The sequence below is a fragment of the Gopherus flavomarginatus genome, chromosome 11, assembly GCF_025201925.1.
Source record: "Gopherus flavomarginatus isolate rGopFla2 chromosome 11, rGopFla2.mat.asm, whole genome shotgun sequence".
NCBI classification, from domain to species: domain Eukaryota; kingdom Metazoa; phylum Chordata; order Testudines; family Testudinidae; genus Gopherus; species Gopherus flavomarginatus.
In genome coordinates this window covers 39977034-40004098 of record NC_066627.1, presented here as the reverse complement: position 1 = coordinate 40004098, position 27065 = coordinate 39977034, and the positions used below count along the sequence as shown (strand labels likewise).

Below are 27065 nucleotides of genomic sequence, written 5' to 3'. Positions count from 1 at the left end.
CAAAGGAGAAACAACCTGATGGTGGGTCCCAGGCTTGTGTGGAGTTTCCTGCACACTGATGTCGCCTTCTCAGGAAACTGCAGCTGCTCAGAACCCTCTAGCTCCCTCCCTCTTCCCCACCAGGCACTGTCTTCTATGTGCAAGCTGAGCTCTGCAGCTACCACCACTGCAGCTGATTTCTGTGGGGGAAATTCTGCATTGCAATGGTGCTGAATTCCCCCAGGAGTAAGTTGCATGTGATGGGGCAAAATGGGAAAAGGATATTATAGGGGAAAAAATCATGTTGCCACAGGATTTGATCCTGCAGTGAGTATACACAGGACCCCCGTCTTCAACAATTTCAGTGGGGATCTGTGCAATCGCTGGTCTATGCCTATGATTCTCAGTCTTCACTTTTACAAGATGCAGTGATGCAACTCTACTTAAGTACTGCTGTTTCACATGCAATAAATTTTCCACTGCACGTTCCTTTGGTGTTTTGGAGTACTGCAGTTTTTACAATTGTATACATATAATTTAGTTTATGGAATTGCAATGCATACAAGCCTAAGATATTTCTTAGTGGGAAAACAACAACTAGAAGGGAAAAAAAAAATTTATTGTATTTTCTACCAGTGTTGACAATTCTATAAGACCTTTACTACTGTTTCACAAACTAATTGTTTTCAAGCTTACAAATGATTCAGAAATTCAAAATATATTCTTGATTTAAAGTACATTGCAAAAAGGTTAATCTAAACGAAGGTTGCAAATAACAGTTTTTACAACCAGATTTGTCTAATTCAGAGGTAAAAAATAGTGTCTCAATCTGATTTAAAGGGGACAAATGCAGTTTAGTTACTTTACTCAGCAAATGAAATTAACTTTTAAAATATAAGCAGTGCGTGGCATGCTGGTGACTTTTAAAGCAACCACAAACCACTTTCCAGAAACCACAAAATCATGACTGCATTACAGGAAGTAACAGATAGAAGGACTGGAATGCTACTTGTTTTTCTAATAGTGATAATAGAAAAATACACATTTTACTTTATTTTTTCATTTCTAAGTGATGTGACACTTTGAATACTTTAAAAAGTAGAATTTTTTGTATCTTGCAGAGTCACTTTTTGATATTAATAATATAGCAATGGTACTAAAGATCAGAGAACTCTAAAGCAATAAAGAGCCCATCAGAGAAAATGGCTCTATTAGAAATAATTATGGGAAAGGGAATAAAACCAAAAATGTTTCCCTTTAAAAAAAAAATAAGTGTTTGACCTTGAGTAGAATGTCTAAATTTCCTTAAAATCCCCCAAATGTTTTAGCAGCTAGCAAGTTGTAGGAGACTAGGGAAGTTACTGTTAAGAATTAGCAATGCAACAACCCCACCACCACCTTCAATGGTTACTTAAAAATATTTCAATTTTAGCCAGAAAGTCTATTATTCAGTAGCATCACCAGAAGGCAATTTCAATAAAAAAGTCAAAACATTCCAGCAATTAAAATAAAATGTAAACTCTGCTTGATAAGCTGATTTCAGGGTTACTTATGGACTCAGTCACAAACTAGCTTACACACCACTGCAGGGATGTGAGGCACCTCATTTTGCCTCTGCACAAACTACCTGCATCATGGGTCACAATACAAGAAGGAATACAGCCACCTAGGGGCAGATAAATCCTAGCCAGGCAGTGAGCCAGCCAGAGCAGCAGAACAGGTGGACAAGGTGATTTAAGCTACATTAGAAAGAAGGCTGGCACAGCTTACATCTCCCATGGAGCAAAGAGGAAGCAGGGACCACACTGCAACTCTTAGTCACAATATGGCCTCTGCCCCTGGGGTAGTGCAGTTATATGCTTCCCCTTACTCAGGGCAGCTTGCAAGCTGCCAATCTAGCCCTAAATCATCAAAATCCCTTGAGGCATACGCTAACTCTGTATTGCATAGCTGTATGTACCACATTATGATAGGAACATTGTCACAGTAATAAAATATTTTAAGAAGCAATTTTCAACCAATTATTTAAAAGGATAAATAAGTTTATAATAATGCAATTTTGACAGCTCCTTAGTTCTTTGCACTTCCCTCAGCTTGGAGGGTGAAGCTAAACTAATCTGTTTATATTCCATTTCACTTGCATTATGCTGCAGTGTTCGTTTTACCAACACTGCAGAGGAACATCCAGATAAAACTACTGAGACTATTTCTATTTCATTTTGTAATTAAAAACAAAAAAATCTAAATCTTGGGCCTAAAATTACTACCAAGTGCTCATTTAGGTCAATCTCACTTAGGGCAGGTCTATACTACAGGGTTAAGTCGACTTAAGTGTCTAAGTGAATAACAAAGCTGGACTTGATGTAGCTTAGGTCGACTTACTGTCGTGCCTACACTGCGCTGGGTCGACAGGAGAAGCTTTCCCGTCAACTTTCCAGTACTCCACCAGAATGAGAAGCATAAGGTGTCGACGAGAGAGCGATCTGTGGTCAATTTAGCAGGTCTTCACTTGACCTGCTAAATCAACCCCCCAGTGGATTGATCGTGGCAGCATCGATCCACGATAAGTGTAGACATACCCTTGACATCACTGTAATGCTTCTGCAGTGCAAGAGCAATGTAGCACATTGGTAAGTGTTTGGAATTTACTGTAGAGATCAGAACTAAGCTTTTTTTCTGTTCACATTAAAATAGTTAATATGCATCCCATAGTAGGTAGCTCAGACCTGCAGATTTCTTGGCTTGATGAAGTATAGACATTGCAGCAGTTTGTAGAAACATGCCATATTGAGTTTTGAACAGCAAGTCAAATGGACAACTCAAACATCTAAGGAAACAGCACTTTAAAATGGTATCTGATGTGAGCTAACCAATAAACAGTCCTAAAAGTATAGATCATTCCCATATTAAGTCTTCGTTAGTTTAATATAAGAATCAAGTAACTAGCTGGTGCACACAACAGTCTGCAAAATTATAGCATATGGACTTCAGGAATGTATATGAACTTCTTCTGCAGGGGTTGAGAACATGCTGCAGCTCGCTTCCAGTTATAAACATGTCTGCTAATACAGGGCCTGATCCACCACATCAAAGCCTATCGGAGTCTTGCCACCGACTTCAATGGGCTTTGGATCATGCCCACAGACTGAAATTGTGGTCCTCTTGAAGTCAGTAACAAAACTTCCATTGACTACAGGGGAGTCAGGATTTCACTCACTCAAATAGTCTACAGCACTCTAGTATAAATAAAATTCCAGTAGGGCAAGCTGCTAGCCAACCAGGACAGTGAGCTTTTAAGTGATGCTCTGCATCCATACAACTTAGAAGTATGGAAGTACAGCATGGCAAGAGTGTCTTTTCAGAGCAACAAATTATACTAAGATATATGTTCTAAACAGTTTTCTCATTGGTAGGTAAGTGCTTATGTTATCACTTGCAGGAGTTTTCAGATACCATTTTAACAAAGTTCTCAAGGAAAGAGAAAAAGCAAAGTGGATATCATTTTCCCGAAAGAAACACTTACCTGAAAAAACAAGTCAAAAATGCAAGATGAGATCAGTATTAACATGAGTCCAAATAGGGTAACTGCAGTTGCACAGCACTTCAAAAAGCTATATGAACATGACTCTTGAAATCTTTTTTTAAATCATGGGTTTGAGGCAGGAGGTTTGAAGAAACCAATCTTGCGGAAATATCGGACAAGGAATGGCACAGAAACTAAGGTAATGCTGATTCGGACTGGAGCAAACACTTTGTGAATAGCGTAGGCCAACACAAACGTGCTTGTACCAGCAGCCAGTTTGGAGTGCACCAATGCTTCATTGAATCCAAGTTTTAGGAGAACTGCAGTCATGTCCACACCACTGGGGAGGGAAAAAGGAAAAAAGAATTTTTTTGTTTTTTAAAAATCAAAAAGTTGTACCCGTTCCCTTATGTTAGTAAAGGGATCTTTTGATTACTTAGGATAATCTGGGTACTCATGCGTCTGTTCCCGAACTGAACACCTACCTTAGTTACAGCAGAACAGTGTTAATGTTTACGTCATTACTTAAAATAAAGCAGTTAAACAGTGTGCCAGATTCTGATTTCATACAATGGATGAGTTTCTAAAATGGAGCCACTCTAGGTTTATACTGCTCTCACTGAGATTAGATTGCAATCTTTCTGACAATTCAGGAGGCCCATGCTGTTTGACATTTCCCTTTTTCTATGTAAAATCAAAAACCTAAAGCACAGATGCATTAAGAAATTAAAATTCCAACAAATACAATAAACTGATGGACTTAAAGAGGCACCATCAACTAGAAATCTAATCAATTATAAATTGTAACTTGAGATACTACATTTGTCTCTGAGCCCTCCCATACCTCCTAGCTAATTTTTGTGGTTTTACAAGTTTTTAATTTTTTTAAACATTTTTCCTCTTCCCCTATGGCTGTGTGAAAGGCCCACATAACATGAAGAAACTGAAAAAGCACAAAGTGCTGTCAAATGCATAGTGTGATATTTTTGACAACTTCAGATGATATCTGTTACGAGAGTAGGAAACAACTTTTCAGACTGAAGTGTGATATTTTCCCTTTTCCAGATTGGTGTCCCTATAAAACCAAATACCTTCTCATTCATCCCCCTTTCTCTGCTTTCACAATTGTACAGCTGCAGCATCAGCCCAATAGTCAGATGAGATCCCTTCCAGCCCTACATTTTTATTATTTTTTAACTGTAAGGGACTTAAGAGGTCACCTAGACCAGGGATTGGCAACCTTTCAGCAGTGCTGTGCCGAATCTTCATTTATTCCCTCTAATCTAAGGTTTTGCATGCCAGTAATACATTTTAACATTTTTTAAAAGTCTCTTTCTACATGTCTATAATATATAACTAAACTATTGTTGTATGTAAAGTAAATAAGGTTTTCAAAATGTTTAAGAAGCTTCATTTAAAATTAAATTAAAATGCAGAGAGCCCTGGACTGGTGGCCAGGACCTGGGTAGTGCGAGTGCCACTGAAAATCAGCTCACATGCCACCTTCGGCACCCGTGCCATAGGTTGCCTGCCCCTGACCTAGACCATCCCCAACAGGTGTTTGTCTAACCTGTTCTTAAAACCTCCAATGACAAGGATTCCACAACCTCCCTAGGTAACATCCCTGTTCTATTATTCTACTTTCTGAATTAAAAAAAATAATAATTGGAAGTTTGTAAATAATCTTTACAAGATTTAAAGTTTAACCAACGTGCAAAATGAAACAGACCACCTGTAAATCTGACCTAGAGTAAGACAACAAACATCATGCTGAAAGTTCGCTAATGGAGGAGTAAAAAGGCTGTTTGAATGCTGACTAACTTAGTGAAAACAGACCAAAGGAAAGAAAGAGGGACTTGTCCACTCCTGCCATCGATCAGTCACGTATACATTGCAGATAAGGAAGCCACAACTATTTTCAGTTGTCTAGAATAGGCTCTAAATTCTGGAGTATTTCCCACATGACCTTGCAATGGTCCACTTTTTCCCACTGCACTTCTCACACTTGGCCATACAATTAGACTTAGCAGGATTTGATTTACATCCTTAGTCATTGGTAAGTGTCAATTTCAACACAGAAATCAACAACAACAAAAATCAACAACAACAACAAAAAAATCCATTGTCAGTTGGCAAATGCACCTAGCACCTGCAGGAATCTGGTGTCACTGGCCTCACAGCTGTGCAGGGAGCCCTCTGCAGTCCTGGTGACTCACTCCATCTCTGGATAGGAGCCATTCACCAGCTGGGGGGCATCCCCCCCAGCTGGTGGCTCCTCCTCCTCCTGACGATTCTGGCCAAAGGTCTCTGTTCTAAGCCAAGCCAGGACCACAGCCTCTCCTGCACCTTGTGCCCTCCTGTCTCAGGCCTCTCAGCTACATAGGGAGCCCCCTGAAGCCTTGATGTCAGGGCTACCCTACCCCCACTTTATTCCCTACAAATGTGAAAATTAAAATAAAAATAAAAAAAAGCTTAAAAATCAAAATCAATATTGTCGAACTTACAAAAAAAATCGAGTTCTGCTGTGCCTACATGTAATGGTACATTAATTGTTTCATAACGGGAGTTATGTTTGTACAGTGCATGAGGGATCTTTGCTGCCATCATGTGCTCTGTTCCTGTAAATAATTGTGTACATTTCTAAAAATAGGACATGATCCCACCAAAAGCCATGTACAAACTCCTCTCTCTCTCTCTCTCCTCCCTGGTTGTCGCCCTTCTGTTTTTTTTTAAATCCAGTCCTATATTTGTTTTAATCTTTCTGTTCCTTCTGCAGTTATAGGCAAAATTCTAACTGGTGTCTTTCAAGGAACCTACCAGCCTTATTCTTTCGCTCTCCTTTCTTGCATGCAAGTGCCCAAGTAGATCTCCAGGGTAACCAGGGCTGGATTTACACCTTATGCATTCCTAGGCACAGCATCTTCTGCACACACCCTGCCTACATGTGACCTTTCATTAATTATTATTATTATTATTATTATGGAAAACACAAACTTTTAACCCTCTTTCAATTTTCAGGTGCCCCTAGACACATACCTGCAATGCCTCACTGGAAATCTGGCCCTGAGGGTAATCGCCTTGTTTTGGATACAATTCTATTTTTATTTGATTTATACTGAATTAAAACAATAGTCTTCAGCTCCAGCACACAGCGGTGGCCCTCAGATCTACACCGCTCAAGCCAGTGTTTCATTAAAACAGCATGTCCCCAGAACATGAACAAACTCCCTTCTGGATGGCTGCACTGGCACACTCCCCATCCTGCATGCCCCCAAGTGTAGAGCAAGGTACATTTTTAAATGCAAACCCTCATCTTTACTCTTGCTTGTCTCAATACAGACTGGTCCCAGATCTGCAGCTGCAGATACATGGATCTCCAGCTGGGTGCCATGAGGCTTCTGCACATACAGCAGACACAACGTTGGACCCTGACTAGTCTCAGAAATTAAGTACTACCTCAAAAATCCATGCCTGCTTCATATTTCTTATTTTATACACAAGATTACTCAAGGCCTGAGAGTCTGCAAGAGAAACCACACCTTGAAACAGCCAGGTAGAATATTCCCAAAGACATTAACGAAATTCCAACGTGGAATGAAACTCCTACAGCGCCATATTCTTTAAAAACTTTTTTCAGCTGCTGGGATTTGTTGGGTTTCTTCTCATCTTCATCACTGGGATCCGTGACTTCCTTTTCAGGGGATCTACTTGTGTCCTAGCCGAAAAGAAAACGATGATTTAGAACGAACATTCACGTGACACACAATGTACAGGTTCCAGTTAATTGTCTCAAGCTACTTGCTGAGAAGCAAAATAAAGCACAGAACTCTATGCCACGCTGTTCTTGGGTGCTTTGGATAGGGGGGCAAAACAGAGATGCACAGCATTAGGTGCAATTTACCCATGGAAGAGAGTCCACATGAGCCATTAATCCAGGCTTAAGGGATCATTGAGCTCTGCGTGGACCCCAGCACTAGGGCAAGATTTCCTATTACAGAATAATAAATATAGACAATATAATCCCGATCCTAAAACTGACTCTGTTCAGGCAGAGATCCAGCCACACAGTCACTTGTAGGATAGGATCCTTAGTTTGCATGCCAGAATGATTTTGCTTTGTACCTCAATGCTCAGCCTCACAGTGCAGATTAAAGAGCACTGTATTGCCAAAAGCCAAATGATTGGTAACACAGAAAGCACATTTGACACTCCTGGATAAGGCCCAACATTTTAAGCTCTTGTAAATCATGTTCTGTGCATCAGCAACATAGAGAAAGAACCTGGGAATTATTGCTGGAGCTTGGTAGCAATGAGCAGCACTATCCCCTGGCTGTAAAAATGCTGCAGCAGCAGCAAATGCAAATATGCTAGCACTGGTTTGGCAGCCACCGACAGACTTCTGCCATAGCCACTGGGGAACCCATTTCATTTCTTCTTCTGGCATTTCTATAACAGAATAAGATTTAAAACAGAATTTTTATATTAGAAGTAGGTTTCAAAGCAACCTGGTCCTAACCGTGCAGGTAGAGCCTCAGGTACTAGATCTGACACAGTCTTGGACATTATCTTGTCTTAACCCCAGAGGAAATGTTGGCCAAGACAAGAGGGAAACCCTTGGGACCTCTCACTTATTACTGGACAATAGAATGGACAGAAGGCTTCCCTCTTCTTCAATTTACTTAATAGTAGTGGTGGCATTCTGACAGCCACTGAGACTGAAGCCCCGTTTATTTACAGGGGAGGCAGTGCCACTAGATACTTCCCACTAGTCAATGTGCCTCAAACCTTGACCTGGACAGAAGAGAGACTATTTCAGTTTCCTTTGCCCATTCAGTCTTTTGACTCTCTCAGCCTGCCAATAAGTAGGCCCAGTTAAGCTCCATATTATATATGCTTTCAATTTACAGTGCTAAAGGGCATCTCAGGCAGTCATCACACAACCAGGAGAGGATTCTCCGGAACTCCAGGCTCATTATATCAAAGCCAGCTCTGCAAAATGAAATCACAGGATCTGAGCTATGTAGCCTGTTCTTGTCACCCAAGCTGTTTCCATTTCTTTCAATTTCGCTCTCACTAATTTAGGGCACTGGACTAAAATGCATTGAGGCAGCTTCTGAATCTGTATTGGCAGTAAGGCAAGAGATTAAGCCAATACCACGTTAGCAGCTGTTTATTATGACTACCCGGTGTGATCACGCCCTCTGTATCTACTTGCTCAGTAAAGAAAGCTGAATTATTTTCTATAATATCTCTGTAGAAAGCCTGTTTTTCTAGGATCCAGGGAGTCCTGTAATGCCAGAAATCAACCCACCAGAATATTAAGGTGCTCATCGTGTTTAAGAATTCAACAGTGACTGAAAGCAACCAAAAGCACAGACTTGGCCACAATCCTGGAGCTGAATCCCCTTGCCCATATACATCTGGTTGATGAACTGGGGCCTCAGTGAGGGCAGATCCATATTAATGAAATTTTATTTTTAGATTATTGTTTTGAGAGAATGGAAATTCAGTGTTTACTTGTAGAACCAGTCCTGCAGAAATGCAATGAAAGAAAATATATTTTAAAAAGTTTAGTTTAAAAAACCCCACAACATTTTAGAGAGACTACTTTGAATTGTGAGCATCTGTAGTTATATGACGTTCTTTTGCAATACCAACAGGACTATTTCCCCCTAAAAAAAATCTAACTATTAAGAATAAAAAATTACTATACGTCACAGAAGGATCTCATACAAGAGCATTTTATCTAATTAAAAAAAAAACACATGTGGATAATAGTGTGCAGACAGTGGGTGGCCTGACGCAGAAGGCAAAGAAACTCATGTCAAGAGCTCTAAGTGATACACATTCAATTCTCCTCACGGCATTGCTCTCTTCAGCATTTCTAGTGAAAACAGTATCATTACTTCCATCATAATTTGCTTTTTTCAGAGGTACTGTACTCTGGAATTCCCATTGATCTTAATGGGCACTAGCTGATGCAAAGCACCCCTGAAAACCAAAGAGATGTGCTTTTTATGGTTTTACTTGGCCATAAAAATTAACCTGGAGCTGAACCTTCACATTTAGAAATTCTGGCACAAACAAGTTTAAAAACAACCTCCCCCCAAAAAGAGAAAGAAAAAAAAATCCAAAACACCCACATACAGTTCAGCCAAGTTATGGAATGTTAAAATATTACACATTTTGTTCTAACGGACTCACGTTGCATTTCTAACCAAGATCACTCCTATTTTTTTTTTAAAGTTACGTGTATTGAATAGTGAAAATACATGTGCAGATAACTAAGGACACTTCCACACTCTGTCTTTGAACTGAAATAGGGAAGAGGATAAAAGAGATAAGACAGACCATTAGTTCCCTACCCCCCTATATTTTTAAGTGTCCTGCCCAGTGTAGTTTTAAGTGTCCCAAGTGACCGGGCCTCTACCACATATCTTGGGAAACTATTCTGCAGGCTAATAGGTATTGCTGCCTGGAACATTCAACCTAAATTTTCCCACTGAATTTCATCCCTTTTCTCTTGTTTCTTAACTGTCACTTTGGAAAAACTGGGTACTTGAGATCTTCTATAAAATACAAAATATGCAGTCCGCACAGGGCAGAAAGTGAGACTCCTGTATTTTTTGAGAATATGATGCATCCACACACATTACAAGTACTAGAACTATTTCCTCTATTTTAACACTTTCTGTTCTTAAAACCGATCCAACAGAAACTGCAGCAGCTTGAAAACAAGTAATGTTTTTGGCCACTGTGTGGAGAGGACATTATATTTAAAAAAAGTAGCTGTTTTACTGTCTGTTAAAACTGTTTCCAGTCTGTGCAAATTGGCACAAGCTATTACAACAACATAACTAGAAAGATTTCAAAGAACAAACAACTTCCTATGGGATGGAATAAGAATATTTCCCTCCCTCTGTACCCTGCTGTGAGACCACTTCCCCAATGGCGACTCCTTGGCATCTTTATTCCCTCGATAAATCTTGATGCTGACGTAGAAAATTAACCCATTTTGGACGGAAACACTGCAGGACCTGAGCATTTTTGTCGCACAGATTAGGTCCTTATAGTTAGCGGACCTTTTCCTCTCAATGGGACAGCGCTTCCCACTCCAGACCCCATGCATGATGCAGCTTCGTAAGACACAAGTGGACTGTGTGGAATAGGAGGAAGCCTAGGGCGGTACCGGTATGTGCCAAAATCGACCGGGATACACGGACAATACAGAGCAGCAAAACTAAACCCACTTAGCAAGTTGCCGCTGACTCAGCCTGAGTCAGCCTCACCCACCTTCCCAGAGCTCCCGCTGCTGGGGAAGTTGCTGGCCGTTGCTTGCACAGTTATCTGGGGCTGCAGATGGCTGGACTCGGCGGCCTCTTGCACCTGCTGTTTGTAGCCGAAGTCCTTGTGGTGGGCCAGATAACCCGCCTTAGCCGCGCTGCAGCCGGCCCGGCGGCTAGGATCGGCTGGGGCAAGCAGCGCAGCAGCGGGCAGGAGGCGGAGGGGGCTTTGCAGGCGCAGGCCCCCCAAGGCGAGCCAGCTGCACCCCTGTCGGAAGCTGGGTCGATGCTGCCTCTTGTGCGGAGCCTCTCTAGCTTCGCCTCCAGCGGGGACAGCCTGCACCTGGCCGCCTCGGAACGGCGGGGCCCCCGCTGCTGCTCCGGGGCTGCTCCCGCCGCCGCTGCCCACCTTGCTCCGGACGATGCGCGCGGCAGCTTGCAGCAGCACCCCAGAGCCCAGCGAGCGCTGCGCCGCAGGAGGGCCCAGGTGCCCCAGCCAGAGCATTGCTAGAACAGGGCCCCTTGGCCCGCGAGCCCGGCAAGGGATGTAGCCCAGGCCCGCAGAGACTAACAGCCACCCCCGCCAACCCAGGCACCCTCCTCCTTAAAGAGACAGCGCCCCTGCCCAGCGAGCAGGACGGCAGCCCAGTTTGGAGCAGCCTCCTCCCCGGACCCTGGCGGGGAGGGAGAAGCCAGGTCCCCTCCCCCGCAGGTCGTCCTCAGTAGAGCCAGGCCTGCCCGTCGCGTCTTTGCACCACTTCAGCCCCCAGGGTACGCGCTGCAGATGGGGGAGGGTTCAGCCCGAGACTGGGGCGGACGGGCCATGAGGCGTGGGGCCAGCGCAGCCCCGGCTCATGCAAGTGTAGGAGGGAGCGCTGAGTCAGCAGTTGGCTCAGCGTATCCTGCTGTTCAGGGTAAAAGGCCGAGGGTGCCAGTGAACTGAGTAGGGAGACAGCTAACAGGCTAGCTGGGTGGAGAAGACTCCTCTTGTCCTCCCAACTGCTAAGACTATATAAGCTGCCACGAAGGAAAGGCTGGGGAGGAGAGTAGAAAGTCTGGAGGAAGGCAGGACTAGCTGCTAGTAATTAAACTGTACCCTTCCCCGGAAGCAAGCTGGGGGGAAGCTAGTCAATATGGTGTGCAAATAACACGCTAGGCTCTCTGGCACAGTGAGGGGTGGCTTCGAATGCCAGCTGTTGTGGTGGCCAGGCTAGAAAAGGCTCCCAGGGATTCCATGCCAGCACGTCTCATGGCTGCAGGAGTGCAGAGGGGAAGCCCGCAGGGTCTGGGGCCAGTCTACAGCCCTCGCTTAATTCCCAGCACAAAGCCCTGTTGTTTGGGATGGCGCGTGTGTGTGACTCTCACCTTAAATGCAAACCTGTGAATTTAAGCATCACCGAGTTTGGCAAAGAACATGGGAATAGCCTTATTGGGTCAGACTAATGATTCATCCAGCCCAGTATCCTGTCCTCCAACAATGGCCAGCGCCAGATGCTTCAGAGGGAATGAACAGGGCATGGTTAAGGACTCATCATAAAAGGTGAGTTGCAAAGGGACAAAAACTGGCTTGTGCCCTTTTTGGCTTTTTTGTGAGGTAGAAAGAAGTCCTTAAAAATATCTGCCTTACAAAAAAAAGGACTGGAAGAGAAGGTTATGGAGAAGGGGTGTTGCTTGTTTTCACATTGGAAATGTAGGTGGACAAGTTAATGGCAGCTGGAAATCTAGTGAATTTATGACAGTGCCACAGACTGCCATATGCATCTGATGAAGTGGGTATTCACCCATGAAAGCTCATGCTCCAATACGTCTGTTAGTCTGTAAGGTGCCACAGGACTCTTTGTTGCTTTTTATATGAGCAGTTGACAGTGAAAAGGCTCATGCAGGAGTGCAAGAGGCAGAAATTTCACAGCGGCTGGCCCTAGACTGTGGAACTCATTCCCACAGGAGACTAAGAATGACCTCACTTTCAGAGCTAAGGCCTCTGAGAGTGGCCTTCCATTTTAGTTTTCTTTACATATACACGGAACCACTCATTGACGTACACAAGGAAACATACATTTAAAAAAAATCCTTTAGAAACTTATTGAGCTATTTGTCCTACCACCAGACAGGAGGGAAGGAAGAAAGAAGGAAATATTGTTTTTGTCATGTCTATATTTAAGTACCTGGGAGGTACAGATGAATATGTACCTAGGTGAACAGGTAGATAGAATGCTCCTGCTCATTCATTTCTGGCATGGGATGTCACAGTACACGTTTATCATCAGGATTAATTATTTGCACTGTGTTAGCATCTGGGGCCCAGTGATGGGCCACAACCCCATTGTGCTAAGTGCAGAATAAAAAGATGGTCCCTGCTCCAAACAGCTCACAACATCTTTGAGATGCCAATTGTCCCCTCTCCCATGAAAAAGCAGGGAAGATTGACTGTTAATTCTAAGCTATAAATATAACAAGGAAAACAGGAAGTAAAAATACCATCTAGGTGTTACATAGCTCAGGTGAAACCTTAGGTCCTGATCCAGCAAGTTATTCTCTACATGTGGAGGCCAGTGCCTGTGTAGAGTTCCATTATCTTCAGTAGGACTCACTCTGCATAAAGGGGTGTACAAGGTGTGCATAGTGGGGGTCTGCCCATATGGAGTAATTTGCAGGATCAATGCCTAATCTTCTATGATTTTTAAGTGTGCAATCTTCACATTATTGAATATAGTTCAGAGCTGGGCTTTTACACAGCAACTTTCACCCTGGAGTCCTTCATAAACAGAAATCACACTTTGCTCAAATGAATCTACTGCTGGGGTGGAAGTGGCTTCCAAATGGCACACACAATGCTGCTCCAAAGTTGGGGAGGGGAAATCATTGCATCACCATAACTTGTATGGAAACACTTAATGAACCTAAATTTAAATTCTAAACTGTGACTTAGAAAGGTTTTTCTTCTCCCCGTTCCCTAATGACCCAACCTTTCTTCCCTATGTGTGTTATTAGTTCTGTAGTGCTGTATGCATACACAGCCCTGTACAAAAGGAGAACCGTGTCAAATACATAGGAGGTTTCCTGCCCGGAAAGGCTTGTAGTGTAGGAACACATGCTGGAACTGCACAGGACAACAAAGAATGCTACAATGCGGAAACAGCATGGTGGGTGGCCATTATCAGTAGGATGCATCACAGAGCAGATGGGTTTTGAAGAGTCTTTTGAAAGAAGAAAGTAGGAGAGCTTTGCATATATTAAATGAGCATCTGTTTCAAACATAATGGGCAGCAAACACTGTACAAGCATATTAGTTCTTGCTCCATAAATCTAGTCCCTTTCTGAGAGCTTGGAATATGGATAGTTTCCAAGACCACAACTGTTTATTCTACCAGGTGTTTCTATTACTGCTTCAAGACATTTGCACATTTGTTTCCTTTGCCCATCTACATAGGAGCATTTGCTATGCTGGGCGACAGAGTTATTAACATGGTAGTGCCAGGACCATTTGGCCTTACCAATGTGAACATAACGTCCTCATATTATAATAATGCCACTGAAATGTGGCACAGCCCTGCAAATACCAGAGGCCTGTTTCTTACTTCTCATTAACACTGTACTGAGAAGTAAGTCTGTTGAAGGCAATGACATTTCATAGGCATAACCAAAATCAGCATAGAGCCCCTGGACTTACAGGTTTGATGTGCTCCATACAGGCCAGGCCAAACCACAGCACTACCATAGACTATCCAATCTAATCTTTTCTAATGATCAATCTATCCATCCCCATACATGTTCATCTATCTATGGTATTTTTATAGGACCTGTTACCAGATGATCTACATGGATCCTATCTGTGATAGAAAAGTTACAAGAGGAACCTTGTGAAGGTAGAACCTTGCATTTTCTTTAATCCAGTATTAAAACAATCACCTGTTTCTAATGTTTTGGTGGTTACAGAAATTACATAAAGGGTCATTTTATAGTTAAAATACTGAATTTGTGATGTCGAAAACTTTTCAGCTGACTAATCGGTGCTCAGACCCTCCTCTGGGGAACTTGTTGCCATTACAGAAAATGTACATTACATGTACATGTTATACTGATTGTGCCCTAGAACAATGAGAGCCTTAGTTAAGGCTGCTATATACAGTGCATATAAAGGAAAAAGCCATCAGAAATGTTATTGTGCTATGCAGCAACCTGCTACCAGATCGGGAATGGACATCTCAGACAAGTTGTTGCACCTCCAAACACAGTGTACAGTCCTATCCTGGGTGGCTCGTACTTATATCTGACGGATACCTGAGAGATCAGCTTCACTTTTACACTTTGGCAACACTTCTATAATTTGTCATGCCAATAAAGTTTGAGTGAATTGAAACTGAACAATACACTGAAGAAACAAGCATTCCGTGGAGGATGATGCAGTCACTTCTACTAAAGTGCTGCTGTTTCAGAGCAGTGCCCAATATAATCAGAGGAAGGAACTTTGATTTGTAGGTGACAGTGGCCACATATTGGTTGACAGTGTGAATGGCAAAAGGCACTCACTGCATTCTTTGTGAGCTCAAGCAAGCTCCAGTCACAGCTGGCTTAGGAACAGGAGACAAGATCCTGGCTCCTCCAGTGGTAATTGGATGAAACAAGGCACTCGCTGCTCACAGTATGATCCCAGACTATGACACTTTGGGGACTATGACACTTCAGGGACAAGTGACTGAGGTCAAGGATCAAATGTGGAATTGCAGTGTGGCCATCTGGAACATTAACCACAGGATTAGGCTGATCTTTCTCTGCATAAAATAAAATAATTGGTGAGCCATTTTGCATAGACATTTCCAGGCCGGGAGCAATCCATGTACAAAATTAGAAACAAACAATAACAGCAAACATGGAAAAAGAAACAAACATCCCAACTTCACATACCATAAAGCCAAAGAGAGCACACAAGTGCCAAGAGAAGAGATATTTGCTCCAGCCCTCTGGGCATAATGGACCAAGAACATAGGAGAAGACACACCTGTCAGAGCCAGATTAAGAATACATGCCCACTGGTAGGATTTGCAGGGCCTGGCATAAATTCACACGTGCAGCACCCATTCCTTTCCCACCTATGACTGCAATCTCCTTCCTTCATGTTGTCACAACCCAGCCTCACCTCTTTACAAACTCCTATGGCCTCAAGTAACTAACCCATACACCTGGGAATACCTGAAATCCTAATAGTGGAGCTGAAAAATTTGTACCATGCGAGGAGGTAAGGAGGACAGTTAGGCGATTCATTCCCTGCTGTGCCTCTTTCAGGGGTGAAAGTAACTTAAAGGACTTACCGGTACTCCACAGTCTTGCTGTGGGGGAGGGCCCTCAACTGGAAGAGGTGTGGCCTCTATCGGAAGAGGTGGGACCTTTAAATCCTGGGGCTTTTAAATCAGGATTTAAAGGGCTCAGGGATTCGGCTGAAGCTAGGAGCTAGGCCTTTTAAATTAACCCCAGAGCTACCAGCTGCAGAGGTGGCTGGGAGCCCTGGGGTTTGGGCAGGGGTGAAAGTAATTTACATTTCTTACCCATATGGTCCAATCGCAAGCAACCCACCCACTTCTCCTACGTACTTCATGGATCCCTCCCATTGCATGACATAGATAGAGAAAATAAAGCTACTATTACTACTACCAGCCCTGTCTGTAATAAAACTTTACTATTGGAATAAGCCTGAAAAAGTGAAAACTCACTGTCACTTTGATGAGCCATGGAGAATGGGGTGAGCATGGCGAGCGCTGGAATGTGGGATGGTGCCCTGGCTTGCAGAACAGTTGTGTGTGTCATGTCAGGGCACTGGGAGAACAGGGCTGTTTGCAGCCCTTTTGGTTGCGTAGGATTAATATTGCCAATGCTGTGGCTGTTACCTAGCCTACACCAGGAGTATGTGTTAGTGTTCTGCAGTTTTAGCATCTGAATCATCTGGTTTGATGTCCCTCTGGAATGCAGGGCACATTGGGTCATAGCCGCCAAAGACAAGTTGTCTTTGGTGCAAAACACCCAGGATTTAACTTTCAAAGTTAATCCTGGGGCACCAATCAGGAAAACATTCTGTGAAGCAGGCTTTCCAGCCTCTAAACACTAGGTGTGCTGTATCACATCTCATTAATATTTCAGCTTTGGTTTGCTTTTACTTTAGTCCCTTGTGTTAAAAGACCCTCCTTGAACTTCTAAAATATTGACCAACTGTTAGTATTACAGGTCCCATGAGGGAAAGATGAAATTTTATCCACTGCAGTGATTGTGATATCTACTCAATATTAATGAGAAGCACTTGCTTCTCTGGTTTCTGTATTCCTCTACCTCATGTAGAGGATGTAGCATGTTCAGCTTCCGTATAAACATAGGTTAGTGCTTACATCTCTGTTAGCTTTGTAACACTTTTGGTGTCAACATTTCTCAGGGTCATCATGAGGACAGATGTAGGTAATTTCCATTTCCCCAGATTACCAAAAGATTTCAGATTTGACCTTTTGCCTCAGCGTAATAAACATGGGCTTTCCTAATATAGCCATTCCTCAAACAGGCACCAGCAAGCACAAGGTTGTCTTATATTTATGTATCTCTCTCTCTGTAATCTTTCCCTTCCCCAGCCAAGGTACTTTACATACACATACTGTAACTATACCAAAAGTATACTAGTTACTATTTATATACAAACATAAAGCAAACTGGAGTAGTTGCTAAATAAATGTAGCCAGATTTTTAACATTTTGCATTTTTGCATTAGTATTTTTGCTGATAAAAACATCAACAGCCCCTCAAAATTGTCATGAGGTGTCAGTTGTGATTAAAATTTAAGTGCTTTATAAACTAGTTTTAATGGGCTAATTTTCTGTTTTTAAACTAAGTATTTATTTTTTTAAAAAATTACACACATACCTAAAAAAATACATGTTCATCTGTGGTTGACAGAAAGACTATGCCCCTGCTTTGTGCTCAGCCATAAAACAAGAATGTGCAGCTCTTGCAGTGGATATGACTTTTGTAAGAAGTGCTGCAGTATGATGACACAGTGCCACACTTTAAAAATGATCTACGATTTTGCACTAGCAGTTTCTGTGGCTGCAGTCAGCTGCTGGCACAGATTCAGTCTTTTTTACATATACTTGATTTATGGGATTTATGGCTTCAAATGTCTTCTCTTGTGGCGTTATTTAGTTAACATCTTTTCTAGAGGGCAAAAGGGCATAAAACCCGATAATATTGTTGCTATTGTTTAAAAAGACAAACTAGGCACATCCCATCCATAGAGACAATAATAAAATGTAAGGGATATCAAATGACTCCTAGGTTTGAGAACCTGTATATGGCAGTGTATGGCTTTTGTGCTTGTTTGTTGATGCTGCAGGTGTGAGTGCGTGTATGCAGAAGTCTTAGGTCTGGTCATTAAGTGAAGAGGGAAGTGGACAAGGCCTCTCACATTTTACTTTGCACAAGGCTGTACCAAGCTCAGGCCAAAATCCCACTGAGCTCCAAGTGGGCATGGGGGTCGCAGGCTGAGCTCAGGGCTGCCCTGGATTTTTGCAGCCTTTCCCACTGTTTCGGTTTGATCCTACCTGGTGTTCAGTGAGTGCTTCCTAATAGGTGTGAGCACGCTCAACTGCCATTAAAGTCAATCGGACTTGAGGGCACTCAGCTCCTTGCAGGATTATTGAGTCCTCAACTACATTGTTCACAGTCATCAAAGCCATTTTTAAATCATCAGTCTTATTTTTTTTATTTTTAAAATCTTTTAAATGTAGATATTATTTTCAAATTTTGTTTCTTATTAAATGAAATATCCTTTGCCCAGATCTGCCTTGGGTTGGGTTTTTTTACTCCAGACTTTACTAAAAGATCAGAATAATCCCTAAACATCGCCTTTGACATTGATCGTCCATTCGCAATCATCAGCCCTCCCTTTACATCCTCCATCTCTAGGTGTTAGTGTGTAAGGCACACTTTTTCTCCCTAGGTTTCCAGCACTAGAGCTTGTTAGTCTATGAATGCCATCTGGTGACAGAATGTTGCATGTGCGTGCTAGTGAGTCCTAACAGAAGCCTTGACTCTATTTCTGTCCTAAACCTTATGATTTGTGGGCCCCTAACCAGCAGAGGTGCTAACTGTTACAAGTATATTAGGATCTGAGTTGCCTCCCTTAATCCCTCTGCCAGGAGGTACACAGGACTTGATGTGTTGCCAAGTCTATTCAAGACTGTGGAGCCCTGAGTGGAAATTTGTGTTATTAATTGCCAAGAATGGCCCTGTCTATGCCTCCTGTTTCTACCACTAAAAACTAGCTCATTTCTCTAGAGTGAAATATTAGCTAGTTTCTCTAGTAAACTCAGCCATGACACAGAAATGATGTGAGTTGGACCACATTTTTAATAGTGATTTCTGATTTTGAGTGCCTCCATTTTTGGACACCTTTTTTCCGAGGTGCAGAGAACTCACAGCTCCCCTTGGCTTCCACTGGAGTTGTTGGTGCTCAGAGTTCTGGGAATAATGCCCAAGATATCTCAAGATGGAGATCCAAAAATCCAAACACCCCCAATTTCTGTCTACTTTTGAAAACTTCAGCCTCAGTGACTTGCCAGGCACTTTATTTAACTGCTGCATTCACCTTCTATCTATAATAATTCTTGTTTGCCTAGATTGAATGTAGCCATTGTGGTTTCTAAACTGTAGTTGCTGTTGTTTTAGGGTTACTACACTTTGCCCTTGGTAGTTTTAATCTTTGAGCAGCCAGACGGCTGCTCTCATTTTATGTCATGACACTATTATAACTATTATTACACTGTTATTATTGATCATCATAATCAAAAATAAAGGAAGTAATTACAATATGCAATTGAAGTATATTGAAGACCAGGGGTGAAATCCTGGCCTCACTGAAGTCAATGGGAGTTTTGCTATTAATTTCAGTGGGGCCAGGATTTCAGTGTTATAATTGTTCTCATTTAGATGGACTCCGAAATATTCTTCTTGCTTGTACTGGTGGAATAAATTTATAATCAAGTATTTAATCAAGTCAAGTAACATAAGAATATCTTTAACAAGATCCTTTCCTTTCATTCCTGCTGGCAATCCTAGCACTTATAAGTTTTTAATGCAAAAGTTATCTAAAAATGTAGTGTATTCTTTTGAATCAGTGAATTTGAAAAAAAATAGACATCTTCCTCCATTTGAAGTGTTTCTTGTTCTTTAGTTACAGTTCATAATTTAACGTGAACATTTTCTTCCTGTTCCTCAGTTTTAATGATTTAGTGAGAATGAACACTTAATTCATCCACATTCATTTTGGTAGCCCCTAAAATAACTTCCAAAGATGCTTCAGATTTTTAACCACTGTTCACAATATCCCTAGTCAAAGTAGTGGTGTTTTGAGAATGAGGAAAGCTTACTATTTTTTTTTTAATTTCATAAAAATGCATGGTAGCAAATTGAATTTACATTTTACAACATTTTTGTGTCTGTTCATAATGCAGGGATTGAGAAGCCGATCAGTCCAACATATGATGCTCTTTAATGGGGAAATGAGTGAGACAGATCTTGCAAATGAGTGGGAGGTGATTGCATCTGCATGTCTGAGACTGGATAATTTCATATTAGTATTCATGTGTCATTAATGTAATGAGGAAAGCCAGGAGCTGATCATGAACCTCATTCAGAAAAGGAACTAGGATGGATTTTCTGTAGAAATTAGGGGTCAGGATATTTTTAAAGTAGAAGGAGAAATTGTCAAATGCTTTAACATAGTGTTTTTTTCACATCAGGAGACACAAGTTCCATGACTTAGGTCATAAAGGAAATGAGAGAGTGAGTGTAGCAAGCACATTGGGAAGATTAACATAGTCCCTGTTGCTAAGGTAACATGCATGAAGAGAATCTACCTCTGTGCAGCATAATTATCAGCACAAGGTCTAAGAACCACTTAGGTCCCACTTACATCCTATTCTGACGGTCTGGGTGCTTGGGCCTTTGTACTGGCCCTCTGCCCATAGGTGAATTATGCCCTCTGAGCAGAGCTGCTTCTTTGTCCATTGTTCCCATTTTATTGTGTTGGAAAGGGTGGGTAAAGCAAGATGAAACTAAGAAAAAAATAAAACAACTTACTGTACACATAGCAGCCTTCTAGTGGAGGGATGTGCACAGATGAGCAGGGTATTTCTGTCTGAATAGGGAGTAGTGAGTCCCTGTCATTGAGAAGGAAGCCTAGTTTCTGCTGTGCTCCCATTTGTGTCTTTTTGGTGCAATGCTGAAGAAGAAATTCCAAAATTAATCCCCCTTTCCATCAAAGGGTTCCCCACAGCACTTCTATGCTGTGAGGCTTTTTCATTTTGGAGGGCGTGATGTACAGTCTGTGTGTGTGTGTGTGTGTGTGTGTGTGTGTGTGTGTGTGTGTGTGGTATTTAATGGTTCCTGATAAGTGTAGAATTGGCATCCCCAGGAAGTGCTTTATTTATCCACATACTGGCAGCAGCAGTTCTCCGTGTGCCTTACCACTAACCTGGAGGAGAGTTCAGGCTCCATGACCATTAAAACCTTGGCCACTCTCCTGAGAGTGCCAACTGTGGGATTGTTTTATGATGCAGACATTGAACAAAGACCCACCAAACTCATTTCACACAAGCCACTAAAGAAACAATCTATTGGGATCCACTCAGTCACTATTAATATGGTCTGCATTTGAAGCAATAATCACAAGGTGAGTTACTCTAATATCCCATTACCAATTCCCTGAGCCATCCAGGGCCTATACATTCACACTTGATACCTACTGGAAGCAAGTTTTCAGATCTAATTTACTAAAGTATTAGCTCAGTACACAAAGTCACCTTTTTTGATATTCACCAAAACTTTCCCAACACCCATGTTGAAGTTACCCTCTTCACACTGCAGTGAAGTTTGCTGATTCATTCATACAGCTCAGCTCTAACTTGGCCTGCTGGCATTTGGATAAGATTTCATCTGACTATTTACTTTGCCATTTGGTTCAGTCTACATCTCAGTAAAAAGTGGAGTGAGATGCCCTCTTCAAACTTGTACTTCTATGGAAAAGCAATGAACAAATTACATCTAACCTTTCTGAATGGATGAAGTCACCTAGCCCAACCAAACAGTTCCCCTCGATTCACATTCGTAACAATGAAAGTGATGCAAAGTAATACTGTTTTGTGAACCTTTTATAGAGTATGTGTTGCTGTTGTGGTCTGATGCATGGCATGTTGTGGCACACAGGGCCAAATTCAGAGGTGTGTCTAAGCTGGTTACTCCTGCTGTTTCTGGCCTTCTTAGCATATAATTTACACGATTTTAGATACACATACTTTGACTCGAAGGGCGTCAAGTAGACTCACCGAATTACTGAAGACTCCTTTACTCATGACCTCTGAATTTTTTATCTCGGTCTACATTGGTATTAGTTACATTTACGTGTTGAAGGGGTAGGAAGAAGTAAATTACATCAGTTTAGATCCTCTTAGGTTTATCTAAGATAACTAACATAATTTAGCTCTGTGAGAATTTAGGAAAACCAGATGAGAAGTAATCTAATATATTTATGTTTTTAAAATAAGAATTTCACCAACTCCAAGTTACTTTCACAGAGTGGGAAGGCAATTGTCTCTGCCCATTAAACTCCATGTGAATAATTAACTACTGTTGTTCTTCTGTTCCTATAATCTGTGGTTCAGATACAGATTTCCTGCCTGTTACAACCTGCTGGTGCAACTGTAAGACAGATGTCAAGGCATTTATGCAAAACAGGTAACACTCAAGGCCAGACTTTCTCTCCTCCACCACAAAGTGTGTAATAGTATAGTGAGGGTCTGGTCAAGCTATTTACAATGTGTGGTCTTCCCCCTGCGGTGTGCTTAGAGCAGCGGGTGTAAACGGCTGAATATTATCAATATTTGTACTTAGCCGGTCAGCCCTCTAATTAGCTTAAATGTTGAGGTCAGTGAAATTGCTCTCACAGTTTTCAGACAGGCGATCCAGCCACTTTGTAGCATATCACTTAAAGCTGTGCTGACAGTAAATAGCACGACCAAATGAGTACTCTTCTGTCCATGCCCATGCATTGATTTTTGAGCACAGTTTGCAGCTTTTAGATACGCACCTGTATCTGAAAGCAGCTCTGTATGTTATGGGCCATCAGGGAAGAATCCTGCCATGACCTTCCCTCTAGTTCTTTAGGATTCAATTCAGAAAATTATAGTAAAAGATGACAAAACATTTTAACACTTTTCCCCCATACACCTTCAAACGTGGGATTGTTCCTTATTAAATACAAATAATAAATATTATAATATTTATATATCACATTTCATCAGAGGATCTCAAAGTGCTTCAGAAATGTTAATTAAGCTTCATAATGTCCACCCCATGAGGTGGATACTGTAGGTAATTATCATATCTAAAATGTACAAATGGTGAAACAGAGGCAGAGAGAAGTTAATGATTTGAGCTTGCTCACAGGGGCAGAAATCCAGAGTCCTAGCTTCCATTCCCCATGTTGTTAGGACTCATTAAAAAAGGGATAGAGAATAAGACAGAGAATATCTTACTGCCCTTATATAAATCCATGGTTCTCCCACATCTTGAATACTGCGTACAGATGTGGTCTCCCCATCTCAAAAAAGATACACTGGCATTAGAAAAAGTTCAGAGAAGGGCAGCTAAAATGATTAGGGGTTTGGAACGGGTCCCATATGAGGAGAGATTAAAGAGGCTAGGACATTTCAGCTTGGAAAAGAGGAGACTAAGGGGGGATATGATAGGGGTATATAAAATCATGAGTGGTATGGAGAAAGTGAATAAGGAAAAGTCATTTACTTGTTCCCATAATATAAGAACTAGGGGGCACCAAATGAAATTGAAGGGCAGCAGATTTAAAACAAATAAAAGGAAGTTCTTGTTCACACAGTGCACAGTCAACCTGTGGAACTCCTTGCCTGAGGAGGTTGTGAAGGCTAGAACTCTAACAGGGTTTAAAAGAGAACTAGATAAATTCATGGAGGTTAAGTCTATTAATGACTATTAGCCAGAATGGATAAGGAATGGTGTCCCTAGCCTCTGTTTGTCAGAGGGTGGAGATGGATGGCAGAAGAGAGATCACTTGATCATTACCTGTTAGGTTCACTCCTTCTGGGGCACCTGGCATTGGCCACTGTCAGTAGACAGGATACTGGGCTGGATGGACCTTTGGTCTGACCCAGTATGGCCATTCTTATGTTCTCTCCTTGCCTCTTTACTTCAAAGTATCTAAAATAGTTTCCCATTTAGGACAGCATGTGTTACTGAACTGATTGAGATAACAGAGTAACTTATACACAACAGTGAGCATTTCAGAGTCAAATCTCAATGAACTGCCTGGATTAATGTTATATTTCAGCTTTGGTTAGCACTGCACTATTGTGTTAATGATTCTGGAGTTCAGGACACGGGAGAAAGTTAAGTGTCTTAAGATAAAACCAGTCACGAGCTCCTGTTTTCATGTGGTGCTCCTGTTGGCTAGGCGGATTTATCATAGAGGCCAACCATAGAGGGATGAACTACAAGACCAAGGAGGTCCTTTCTATCCCTGTAGTATAAGATTCCACCTTTCTGATGTAGTAGCATTCTGCAATCTCTTTGAACAAGACACAAGGTGCAAAGCAGGGGAGAATCAGGCCCTATGATAAGAGTCATGGAATTTAAGGCTAGAAGGGACCACCAGATCATCTAGTCTGATCTCCTGTATGTTACAGGCTGCCAATACCACTTCAAGGCTCACTAGTGATCATGAAATTCTTTTTTAAAGCTATTGGGTTATAAAAGTTAGAAATGCAGAAATCTAGTGTTCTCAACCTTTTTCATACCAAGCACCTATTTCCACACCAGGAGTTTCCAGTCCATTTAGTTGGGATCTAACCAGGCTCCCAACTCCTATTTAGCAAAATGGGAAAGGCCACTACCCCCAGGGTGGGAGCCACTCATTTAGTCTTTAGATATAAACTATGCGAGATTGGATAGGGTTTTGAGATTTTTGGTCCAGGGGCACAAAGATATTTAGGTGCCTAACTCCCATTGATTTCAATAGGAGATAGGTGCTTAATACCTTTGAGTATGTCTACACTTTGAGCTGGGGATGTGATTCTCAGCTCAGGGAGACCTATCCGCACTAGCGCTGATCAAGCTAGCACTCCAAAAGTTGAACGTAGCCACTGCAGCATGAGAACCACTGCCCTGAGTATGTACCTAGCATCTCTGAAGGGTGCACACTTGAGGAAGCTAGCCCCTTTCTGGCGCTTTGGCTGTCATGGCTAGACTATTTTTAGCGCACTAGCTCAATAAGAATTAGCGTGAATATGTGTCCTCGAACTGAGAATCACACCCCTTTCCAACCGTTCTTTATGGCTTCCTAAATTAGTTTAAATTACACTGCTCAGTGCTGACATTTTACCAAATTTTTGTATGGACAACTTCCTTTCAAACTGTATGTTGTCTGGAGGTTGGTGGTTGTTTTTTTTTTTGTATTAAATAAGTAAATAGAACCTGATTTTCTTAAATACATCTCCTTCATTTCCCCAGAACTCTTAAATACTCACTGCTTGAAACCTAATACACTGAGTTCTCTGGCAGTTTTCATTCACTGTGTAGGAGGCAAAGAGATACACGATGAGAAAGCAAGAAAGTGGATACTACATTGCCAATCCTTGTTCCAGTACCTTCATAACACTGTGTTGAGAGAAAGTTCAGATGCCCTTTTAGGGCAGGTTTCCAGCTGGATGCAAGGTTGAAGATGGAACCCCAAATGAAGAAGAATTTTATCAGGCACCTCCTACTGAAGTCAATAGTCTGAGTGAAAACTGAGGGCCTAATGCCTTTGGAGACCCCAGAGAAGTTAAATGGAAGTAGGCTGGTAGTCTCCATGAGTTTCTCTTTGTGTAGACTTTTTCTTGATTGCTTCACACAGGGTTCTGGGTTTGCCTTCCAACAGGACAGGCCATAGAACCAGCCATCAGGCCCCTAAGACTCCTGGGGTCTGCCTGGATCTCTGGGGATCAGCAGGAGGTCAGAGCCATCTGTGTGGGGACCAGATATTCTTGTGCCAGACCTGGGTGTCTTTCCTCTCCAGCAAATCGAATCCAGCAAAACTGCACTGACAAGGCTCCTACAGCTGGTGTCTGCTCTACTGATCCATTTTTAAGGATATGATAATATGCTCTAATTTAGATCTCAACAGTGGCACCTCTTGTATCTCTTTATTCAGTCAGAAGTAAAATGCACCCAAAGCTACAAGCATTTTTAAAGGTCACATTATAACTGGAACCTTAATTTTAAAATGTTTTATAAATTATTAATAGCTGTTATAAGCATGTTGCAGACATGAGTAACGTATTACAACCCCATTGCTAGAAGATGTCATAGATGATTATAAACTATAGTTATAAGCAGCCTGTAGATTTGTTGGACTTGCTGTTGGACTGATCTGTAACAACTGATTAATCATTTATTAAAACATCTACCAATCAAGTATTAGACATTTACAAGCTCTGTAGAAATGGAATGTTCCTATAAAGTGTGACAAGTTTTTACTAATACCATGGTACTTTTTTTTTTTTTAAATAAATTGGAGATATACCTACTATCTCCTAGAACTGGAAGGGACCTTGAAAGGTAATTGAGTCCAGCCCCCTGCCTTCACTAGCAGGACCAAGTACTGATTTTTGCCCCAGATTCCTAAGTGTCCCCCTCAAGGATTGAACTCACAACCCTGGTGTCATAAGTGGATAGTTAAGAGTTAATAGAACAGAAGTACTTCATATCTCTTTTGCCTGTAAAGGGTTAGCAAGATCAGTGAGCCAGGCTGTCACCTGACCAGAGGACCAATCAGGGGGCAGGATACTTTCAAATCTCAAAGGAGGGAAGTTTGTGTGTGTGCTGTTAGTTTTTGGTTGTTGTTCACTCTGGGGGCTCAGAGGGACCAGACGTGCAACCAGGTTTCTCTCCAATATCTCCGATACAGGCTCTTATAAGTTCCGAATAGTAAGTACTAAGTAGATAAGGCGAGTTAGGCTTATGTTTGTTTTCTTTATTTGCAAATGTGTATTTGGCTGGAAGGAGTTCAAATTTGTATTTTGCTGAAAGGATTTTAATTTATACTTGTATACTTAGGCTGGGAGGGTATTCCCAGTGTCTATAGCTGAAAGACTCTGTAACATATTCCATCTTAAATTTACAAAGATAATTTTTACTTTTTTTTCTTTCTTTAATTAAAAGCTTTTCTTGTTTAAGAA

At 41.7% G+C, this 27065-nt stretch overlaps 1 protein-coding gene and 1 long non-coding RNA gene across 5 annotated transcripts in view; one reads left to right on the top strand and one right to left on the bottom strand.

Annotated features, from left to right (window-relative positions):
- The window catches only part of FAM210B (family with sequence similarity 210 member B), a 21967-nt gene extending 10576 nt beyond the window's left edge, over positions 1-11391 (bottom strand). The window contains exons 1-3 of one of the 2 annotated variants that reach the window (XR_007768547.1): positions 10796-11391; positions 7042-7217; positions 3503-3842 (exon numbers count right to left, since the gene is read on the bottom strand). Coding sequence is in view for 1 of the 2 variants with exons in the window: in XM_050918230.1 (XP_050774187.1) it covers positions 3626-3842; positions 7042-7217; positions 10796-11290 (888 nt within the window). In the remaining variant the exon portion in view is untranslated. Of the gene's footprint in view, positions 1-577; positions 3843-7041; positions 7218-10795 lie in introns of those variants that run through there. The other variant, XM_050918230.1, reaches the window with a different exon arrangement.
- LOC127031458 (uncharacterized) lies at positions 10558-27065 on the top strand. Of its 3 annotated transcripts, none has more exons than XR_007768556.1 (4): positions 10558-10693; positions 14583-14651; positions 22479-22551; positions 25357-27065. It is a non-coding gene; the product is annotated as an uncharacterized LOC127031458 (long non-coding RNA). The 3 variants fall into 3 exon arrangements; XR_007768555.1 differs by lacking the exon at positions 10558-10693 and adding an exon at positions 11471-11556; XR_007768557.1 differs by lacking the exon at positions 10558-10693 and adding an exon at positions 11696-12325.